At 56.8% G+C, this 9,619-nt stretch overlaps 2 protein-coding genes across 2 annotated transcripts in view; one reads left to right on the top strand and one right to left on the bottom strand.

The window, feature by feature from the left end:
• Window positions 1-3,005, top strand: part of VPS51 (vacuolar protein sorting 51 homolog (S. cerevisiae)) — a gene marked incomplete at its 5' end in the record, with an annotated part of 4,608 nt that extends 1,603 nt beyond the window's left edge. Inside the window, 6 exon segments of the mRNA XM_009880569.1 lie at window positions 50-357; window positions 1,093-1,320; window positions 1,642-1,757; window positions 2,236-2,323; window positions 2,762-2,898; window positions 2,900-3,005. Of these exon segments, the coding sequence (XP_009878871.1) occupies window positions 50-357; window positions 1,093-1,320; window positions 1,642-1,757; window positions 2,236-2,323; window positions 2,762-2,898; window positions 2,900-3,005 (983 nt within the window).
• A 4,318-nt stretch (window positions 3,006-7,323) lies between these two features.
• Window positions 7,324-9,619, bottom strand: part of ODF3 (outer dense fiber of sperm tails 3) — a 12,949-nt gene continuing 10,653 nt past the window's right edge. Inside the window, exon 9 of the mRNA XM_009880567.1 lies at window positions 7,324-7,433. Within this exon, the coding sequence (XP_009878869.1) occupies window positions 7,324-7,433 (110 nt within the window). The remainder of the gene's footprint in view (window positions 7,434-9,619) is intronic.

The following is a 9,619-nucleotide window of genomic DNA, read 5'->3' as shown; positions in this document are numbered from 1 at the left end:
GCATGGGGCAGGGTGGGGGGTCACTGGGGCAATCACGGGCAATTTGGAGGTTGCACAAGGCGATGTGGGGGTATTTTGTGGGTTTTGAGGGCCCCGGGGTGGTATTTTTGGGGTGTAACTCCCTACTTTTGCTTGCAGGGGGAGTTCTGTGTGGAAGCGGTGCGTGAAGGGCTGGTGGTGGCCTTTGTGCGTTGGCTCTGCCGCACCGCCCGGGGCGTCGCCGATGGCCCGGCTGAGCGAGGGGCTCCCGCGGCTCCCCCGGCCCTGCTGCTGCTCCCCGCCCGCCTCTTCCTTTACTATGAGGCCACTACCATCAGCTACATCCTCACTCTCACCGACGAGCAGTTTCCCCCCCAGGTGAGCCCCCAAAACTGCCCCATTTGGTCCCAAAATGGCCCTAAGGGGACCCTGAATGTCCCCAAGATGTCACAAAATGGCTCTGCATCCCTCTGTCCCAGCATCCATTCAGGACATGGTGGTGGGTACCAACATGTGCGTGGAGGCACAGGGATCTTCCTTCTCTCTGTGTCCCCCAAAATATCCCCTAGTAGACCCAAAATGGTCTGATTGTCCCAAAAGCGGCCCCAAGAGGACCTCAAATGGCCCCAAGTATTCCTGTGGCCCTGTGTCCACCCAGGATGTCATGGTGGGGACAACGGTGTGCGTGGAGGTATGGGGATCTTCCTTCTGTCTTTGTGTGCCCCCAAATGTCCCTGAGGGACCCCAAAAAGTCCCAGGTCCCTCCCAGTGCCCTGCTGTGGGCAGAAGGGTCCTTACCTGTGCCAGTGTCTCCCAAATGCCTCCAAGGGCACCTCAACATGTCCCCAAGGGGCTTCTGCATGTCCCCGAGTCCCCCCAGACGCCCCAAAGATACGAGGATGGCAGCGATGCTGCTGCAGGTGGGGTAGCCTGGAGAGCATCCCGGGTGTCCCGTGGTGTCTCTGTGCCCCCAGGGGGATCCCGACATGTCCCCACGTCTCTTGAATCCCGAGGCCACAGGGCAGTGGTGACGGTGGGGACAGCGCTGTGTGCAGAGGTGTGTGGGGTGTTCCTACATGTCTTCACGTGTCTCCATGTCCTTTGCACCCCCAGGACACCGGCCCAGCGGTGACACCGGGACCGGCACTGTGCGCAGAGGCGCGGGGGGCGGCACAGCGGCTGCTCGACCACTACGTGCAGGTGCAGGGCGCCGCGGTGGCACAGATGCTTAGGAAGAGTTTTGTCGTGGAGACACGAGACTGGTTGGGCACCGTTGAGCCCCGCAATGTTCGTGCCGTCATGAAGCGCGTGGTCGAGGACATCACCGCCATCGATGTCCAGGTTGGGGCAACACCGGGAGCCCAGAGGGGCTGAAGTCACCTGGGGGGTCCCTGATGTCCCAGAGGGTCCCTGTGGGGGGTCCTAAAGTCCGCTGTGAGGTCCCAGATGTCCCAGAGGGTCCGGGGTGGGGGGATGAAGTCCCTGAAGGATCAAGAGGGGATGCCCAAGGTCCCCATATGGTCCTTGAGGATCTTTGGGGTCCCAGACGGGCTTGGGAGGGTCACAGAGGATTTGAGGGATCCTGGGTGGTTTTGGGGGGGTCCCAGAGGGTATTCTGGGTGGATTCTGGGATGCCAGCACTGAGCGAGTGCGGTGCCGCAGGTGGGGCCGCGCTTGGGGGTGCGGGGGGCGCAGAGCAGGGACCCGAGCCGGCGCGCCTTCTCCGTCTACAGCAGCTCACGGGCACCGGGGCGCTACGCCCCCAGCTACACCCCCAGGTCAGCCCTGTCGCCCTGGCACCTCTCGGCCACCCCAGTGCCACCCTGTCACCCCTGTGTCACCCCTGCAGTAACCACTACATCTTCCCTGTGACCCTCTTCCTGTCCCCAAACTGCCCCAGTATTCCCTCACCATCTCCACATCCCTTGGCTGTCCCCCTGTCCCCAAACTGTCCCAGCATCCCCTGATGATCCCCATGTGCTCTGTGTCCCACAATTGTCTCATCTCTCCACATCCTGTGACCATCCCCACGTTCCCCGACTGTCCCCACATCCACTGCCGATCCTCATCTTCCCCGTCTTTGTGTCTCCAAACCATCCCAATATCCCCTGACCATCCCTACATCCTCTGACCATCTCTGTGTCCCCATCCCCGCGCCTCCTGACAGCCGCTGTGTCCCTGTCCCCACATCCCCTGGCTTTCTCAAATACCTGACTGGCCCTGTGTCCCTGACTGTCCTGGTGTCCCCATCCCCAGCGCCCCCATGGACACCCACCTGCTCAGCAACATCCAGAAGCTCTTCTCCGAACGCATTGACATCTTCAGCCCCGTCGAGTTCAACAAGGTGAGGCCACAGGGACATCCCCATGTCCCCTAATGTCCCCAAGGTCCCCAAACTGCCCACTTTCCCAGCTGTCTCGTGTCCCTGCTGTCCCCATGACCCAGGTGTTGGGGCCCAGAAGCTGATGACCAGGACAGGGGCGTTCCCGCTGTCCCCTGAGGCTCCCCTGTCCTAGGTGTTAGGGACTCGGGGTCCCTGCAGCTGATGACCAGGGCGAGGGTGGCCCCGTGTCCCTGTCCTGACCTGACTTGGGGCCTCCCTGTGCTCCCAACAGCCATGTGTCGGGCCTCGGGGGATCCCTGGGGATGTGACCAGCATGAGAGACAGTACCCTGGAGAGGGGTGTCCCCACATCCCCGTGCAGATGGGACTCAGGACCTTCTTACCCTGGGGACATCCCTGTCCTCCTGTGCCACATGTCCCTGTTGTCCCCACATCCCAGGTGTCGGTGCTGACGGGGATCATCAAGATCAGCCTGAAGACGCTGCTGGAGTGTGTGCGGCTGCGGACGCTGGGGCGCTTCGGGCTGCAGCAGGTGCAGGTGGACGGCCACTACCTGCAGCTCTACCTCTGGCGCTTCGGTGCAGGGGCTGCTGGACGAGGTGGCCGCCAGCGCCACCCACCGCTGCCTCGACCCTGTCCCCATGGAGCACAGCGTCGTCGAGCTCATCTGTGAGCGCGGGTAGGACACGGGTCGATGTACAGGATATGGCATCACATAGCGGAGGGACATGGGACACCTGTGTCACCATGGGGTACAGCCGAGTGGGGACATCTCTGGGAGGGGGACACGTCCCAGGTCCTGTTATGTATCTGGGGCAGACCTGTATGTACCCTGTGAGTCCCCACATCATACACGGGGACACTCCATGTGTCCTCCCCGCCGCAGCAACACCCAAGAACGTCCCATGTCCCCACACACAGCAACATGCAGGGACAGTCCCTGTCCCCTACACCCACAGAGGGTCACCCCCGTGCTCCTCAGCCCTGGTAACACCCCATTGTCCCCTCACCCCCATGACGCCCTCAATGTGTGGTGGCACTTCATGTTGTCCCTGCAGCCCCAGTGACACGCCACATCATCCCCTGACCTTGGTGATCTCCCCTCATGCCTGGGAACACTCTGGGCACAGCCCCTTTGTCACAGTCGGGGACAATAAATAAACTATGTGTGAGCTGTGCCTTGTGTCCCCTGTCTGTGCCGGGGTGGGGAGGGGACAGAACAGGGACAGTTGCCTGGGACGCTGCAGGGAGCAGGGGGGCTGTGCAGGGATGAAGGGGGGTCACCTAGATGCCTGGGTCCCTCGGCCACCTGTGTCCCCGCGGGGCAGTGAGGAGGGGGGCAGCCCCGGCCCCCCGCACAAGCACCCTTCCTGCCCCCGCCAAACCCTTGCACGAGCTCCCTGTGAGCACCCAAGGAGCAGCCGGTGCCTCCACGAGAACTCCAGGGCACCGAGAGCCCTCCCAGCCGCCTCGTGGGCACCTCACACGCACCCAGGGCCTCGCACGAGCACGGGGCCTGCCTCCCTGCACGCCCCAGCTGGCTGCGGGATGTCGGCACGGCTGGCGCTGCTTGTGCGGCTCCTGCTCATCACAGCCAGACATCGCAAGGGGGTCCTGTGGTGCCCAGGGCTGAGGCGGGGACAGGAGCAGGGTCGGGGCAGAGGCAATGCCCGGCTGTGCCGTCGGGGAAGGGCAGTGCTGGGGAAGCAGCTCTCTGAGCACCGGCCCTGGAAAAAGGGATTCTCCACCTCTGGGCTGGGATGAAGGGTGTCCTCAGGGGACAGGGACAGCGGCACTGAATGAAGTCCCTGACCTGTCCCGTGCAGGGGCGAGAGTCGGGATGCGACAGAAACAGCTGACAGCAATGAGAGAGAACCCATAAAGGCCCCAAACCATAAAAGGCAGGGACCAAAAACCTGAGTGGGCACTAAACAAAGTGCTGAGTGATACTGGGGGTCGTTAACTTAGCGGCACAAAAGCCCGGGACACTGACACTGCAGGTGTCAATGCTCACACAGTACCAACACAATCAGAAGGATCAAACTTCTCATCACTGTCCCAACCCTCCCAGGGTGACTTCAGGAAAGTCACTTCATCTGTCTCTGGGGCATCGAAGTTGGAAAGCCCGGTCACCATGAACTCACCAAACGACGTGGAGAGATGGGCAGATGGATGGAGGCTCCTGCTGGAAGAGATCGGGACCATCGGAGTCTTGCAGACACAGGGTCCCTCGAATGGAGAAGCCAGAGCGACTGAAATGAGAGCTCTGCGCTCTCACTTCACTCTCGCATTGAGATTGTGACACAGACCTCGTGGAAAAGCTTTGAAAGATGCACAGCACAAGCTGAGAATTCGATATTACCAACCCTCCAGCTCAGGTCGGGGCATCTCCCACTGCCGGCGGCTGCGGGCACAGCAACTGCCAGTTACATCTGCTTCACAACATTCACTCACCCTGCAGTAAGGCCAGATTCGTGTCATCAGTTAAACGAGGTTGGAAACTGAAGGGTTGACCCTGGGCATCAGCTAAAGCCCCCAGCAGCCCCTCACTCCCTCCTTTCGCCTGCGCAGCGGGATGGGGGAGAGAGCCGGAAGGGCCAAAGCAAGAAGAGCGTGAGGGCCAAGATAAAGACAGTTTAACAAGTGCAGGGGCAAAAAAGGAAAACAAGTGCTGTGAGGGACACTGCTGACCACCTCTCACCAGCAGAGTGATGCCCAGCCATCCTCGGGCAAGAGCTGCTTTAGAAAGACTGCCCCCGGACCGCTATTCTTCCCTTCTGTGCCCACTCACGATCGTTATCCCTACAAGAAACCCACGTGTCATGGTTTAGCCCCAGCCAGCAACAAAGAACCACACGGTTACTCCCCCCTCCCAGTGGGATGGGGGGATGGAGAATCAGCAGAAAAAGGCAAAACTCGTAGGTTGAGATAAAGGCAGTTTAACAGAACAGCAAAGGAAAGAAGAAAACAACAATACTACTGAAGAGGAACATACAAACACGATTAACATACAGCCACTCACCGACCGGAACCCGAAGCCCAGCCCGCTCCCAAGCGGCGATTCCTGCCCCCCCGGCCCCAGCCGGCTCCCCCAGCTATGTTCTGGGCACAGCGTCGGATGGTATCGAATACCCCTTGGGTTAGTTTGGGTCAGCCGTCCAGAAGAAGCTTTCAGAAGGATCTGAACTATTTCATTCCCTTTTTCAAAAACTTCTTTGTCATGTTGCCCCATACAATGATATCATCGACGTATGGCAGATGTTCCAGCGCTTCACCCTCTTCCAGGGCAGTCTGGATCAGCCCGTGGCACATGGTGGGGCTGTGTTTCCACCCCTGGGGCAGTCGATTCCACCCCCTGGGGCACTTGGACGCCCCTCCGAGTGAGAGCAAACTGTGGCGCACACTCTGCTGCCAAAGGGATTGAGAAAAACACATTTGCAATCTCAGTTCTGGCACACCGCTCGGCTGCCTTGGGCTCCAGTTCCCATCGACGTTCTAGCATGGCCGGCACAGCAGCACTCAGCATCAGCCTCACTTCATTCAGGCCACGATAGCCCACTGTTAGCCTCCACTCTCCGTTAGATTTTCACACTGGCCATACGGGGCTATTAAAGGGTGAGTGGGTCTTGCTGATCCCTCCTTGAGTCTCTAGTTGACGAATCGGGTCACGGATGGGAATCGGGGAGCCTCAGTTGGGGCAGTATTGCCATCGATGCACTGTTGCGGTAGCAATCGGCACCTCTTGTTCTTCAACCCCCAGCAACCCTACACCAGGAGGGGCCTCCGAGAGCCCAGGCACGGCTGACAGCTGTTTAATTGCCTCCGTCTCCACGGCAGCTATGCCAAAAGCCCGCCGGTACCCTCTCCTGAGGTGGTCCATGCCAAGGATGCACGGAGCCTCTGGGCCAGTCGCGATGGGATGCTTTTGCCACCCATTCCCAGTTAGGCTCACTTCAGCTTCCAGTACAGCCAGCTGATGGCATCCCCCCCTCCCTCCAGCAATACAGATGGGTTCCGCCCCTCTGCAGCGTGATGGCATGAGGGTATGCTGTGCACCCCTGTCCACTCTTGTGGGTCTGACGCCACTGAATCCACACAGTCCAATAAACCCGGTTGTCCCTTTCCCCCACCTGGCTGGAGGCAGGGCCCCTCTCATTGTGTCCATTACTCACTTCTTGCAGAAATGACTTGGAAGTCCCTTCAAGAAGATCAGAAGTAAAATGAGGCCTTCTGCTCCATCTGGGGAACTGCCAGCTGGAAACTGGAGGGGCATTTCTCCCAGGGGGATCCCCTTTTGTGATTATTCTTCCATGCAACTCATGTACCTGTGCCCGTAGGATCAAGGTAGGTTGTCCATCCCACTTCCTCATGTCCTCTCCACGCTCACGCAGGGAAACCACAAGGTGCCTCATGGTGTGTACCCTCTATAACCTCTCTCTTGAGCAGAGAAATGCCTGCTCCTAAGAGCTGAGATACTGGCCTGTACAGGTGGGGAGTAGGACATACTCTCTTTGAGTTGCTGGACCTTCCAGGACAGTTTCTCCACAGCCAAGATGAGGGGGGAAGAGAGACTTTCTTCGTATTGCTGGAGTCGGCCAGCCACCTCATCCACCATTGCTCCCTCTTCACCCTTCCGTTCCATCACTGCCAAGAAGTGAGCATACGATGATGGAGTGCTCTGTACAAACTTCCACCACATGGGCCGTGTGCATTGGACTTCATCAGGATCTGTGGGTAACTGCGTGTTGTCTGGGTCATAATAAACCATTTCCCACATGGCTAATTCCTGCAGGTACTGGATACCTCTTTCCATGGTGGTGGGCTTGCCTGGACAACATACGTCATCTTCACTGAAGGGATACCTTTGCCTCACGCCTGACAGGAGTCACCTCCAGAGGCTGAGGGCTTGTGTCTTTTTCCCCGATCGCCTTTTCGGTGCCCCCTTCCCTAGACAGGGATCCCAGCTGCTTGGCTTCCCTGCCCTCTGGTTGGTTTTCTGGTTTAGCTGCAGTTCCTGTTACCGGGGTTGGAGTAGCCGCAGTGCCCGTCCTGGGAGCTGGAGTAGCCGCGGTGCCTGTTGGTCTGGTTCTCCTCTCTTTCCCCTGAGGATGCTGCACAGTATGAAGCAGTGTTTGGCAGATACTGGCCCAGGACAGTGCGGTAAATTGCACCTACCTGGAATAACCACAGCATTTTCCTTTCAAATATTCCATCACTTTAGCAGGGTCCTGTAGTTATCTGGGGCTGAAGTGGCAAACCGTTGGAGGAGAGCAGTTCTCTAGTGTCCTGGTTTGAGGTAAAACAGAATCAAGTTTCTGTTCAGCAATTTTACGTTTCAGTTAAGTCTCTTCAAACTAACGGCACTCTCTGAAATTGACAGCATATTTTTCAGACCGTCGACTTCTACAGAGATAAAGCCTGGGGTTTCTAACACACGCCAAGGCACGGGGGGCAGAGGCTCCCACTTACACCCGAGGGCACCTCACTTTGTTATGCGCCCCGTTGGAGGGTCAGCCGCAGAAAAGCATAGAGGGGTCGCACCGGCGGGGAGGAGTGGACAGGGCAGGTTTTTAGGTGGTTTTGGTAGTGTTAGGTTGATGGTTGGACTTGATGATCCAACCTAGACAATTCTATGATTCGAGGACGGTGACCCAAAACTGACCAACGGGGTATTCCATCCCATCTGCCTCGTGCTCAGTACAAAAGCTGAGGGATCAAAGGGTAAGCTCTGTTTTCAATGGCCACTGTCCGAGGAGGACTCTGGCTGTTTGTCTGCTTTTGATCCTGATCCATGCGTTCCTGAATCCGCATCCAGAATCCAGTTCCCGTCTGTCGCCGAGTCCACTCTGGGACTTTACCCGTGCCTGTCAGTGACGTGATCGTCATCCTGGGAGCTTGACACGGCTTTGTATATATTGTGTATCGTTCATTATTTTCTTTTTTGATATTATTATCTTTTCTTTTCATTATTTTATTATTAATATTTCATTAGTCTAGTTTTCTTTTAAACTCATAAGTCTCTTTCTCTGTCACCCTTTTCTCCCTGAAGGGAGGGTTGAGGAGAGCATCTGTCGTTCGTTTCAGTGGCCAGTCTGGCCCCAACCACCGCATCCAGACTCCTGCCCAATTCTCCCACAGGCCATGCCACCCGTGACTCCCCAGCCTCGGGGCAGATCTCTGGGCGGTACGTCTTAAACAGTTGTTTAACCCTAAACAAGACCCGAAACACATTCAGGAGACACAGCAATAGGACCATGCTGGTTTGAGCATCCCACGGATATTCAAAATTCTAAAAAAGCTGTTGTTCCTGACCCAAAGGAGAAAAGGGAGGCAAAAGAGCGGGGGAAAGTATCCCCCACTGTTTCCCCCACAGACTGGGTGTGATTATTAATAAAGTGCAAGAGATCATGCCCAAGGTATGGGCAGGACAGCAATGCCGCATAAACACACTAACATAACTGTGTGAACAGTGAAGTTATCATACAATAAATCGGTATTACACAGGACAGCAAAACGATAATCCTGATCCCTCTCCTAGAGGTGATAAAGAGCATTGCGGGAAGTACAGAGAGCACCCAAGAATCCACTTAACACAGCCATGTCAACAAACAAAGCAACATCGTGACCACTGACTATTTTACAAATGCAATACATTTGTATACAAAATTCGTTTTAAAGACACTCTGGTCAGATCTGTCGTCATCTCAACCCTTTGGGCCTCACGTTGGGCACCAAAAAGGACAGTCATGGTTTAGCTACACTGGGCAACAAAGAACCATGTGGTCACTTGCCCACTCCCAGCAGTGGGATGGAGGGAGAATCAGAAGAAAAAGGCAAAACTCATGGGTTGAGATAAAGGCAGTTTAAAAGATCAGCAAAGGACAGAGGAAAACAACAACAATAATTCTGATAGAGGAATATACAAAACACAATTAACACAGAGCCACTCACTGATGGGAACCAAAGGCCCAGCCTGCTCCCAAGCAGCGATTCCTGCCCCCACTCCATCCCCCCACCCCGCTCCCCTCCCCCCCGGCTCCCCCACCCCTTCCCCAGCCACCTTCCCCAGGTATATAGCCACTTTTGGCTACTTTGGGTCAGCCATTCTGGCTGCATCCATTCAAGTGATGTGAAAATTAAACCTGTCCCTGCCAGAACCTGGACACCAGGAAAAAAAAAGGCATTTCACTGATTGGGGAGAAACCTGAAGACACTCCCCACCTGTGGCTGCCACCTCGCTTCTCTAGCACATCCTCGAAAGTACACGGAGGACCGCCCGCACGCTTCTTCTGCACCC

Source organism: Charadrius vociferus, unplaced genomic scaffold (genome assembly GCF_000708025.1).
Source record: "Charadrius vociferus isolate BGI_N301 unplaced genomic scaffold, ASM70802v2 scaffold843, whole genome shotgun sequence".
In the NCBI taxonomy this organism is placed as follows: domain Eukaryota; kingdom Metazoa; phylum Chordata; class Aves; order Charadriiformes; family Charadriidae; genus Charadrius; species Charadrius vociferus.
The sequence above is the reverse complement of the archived record's forward strand: the minus strand, read 5'-3'. Positions and strand labels throughout refer to the sequence as shown.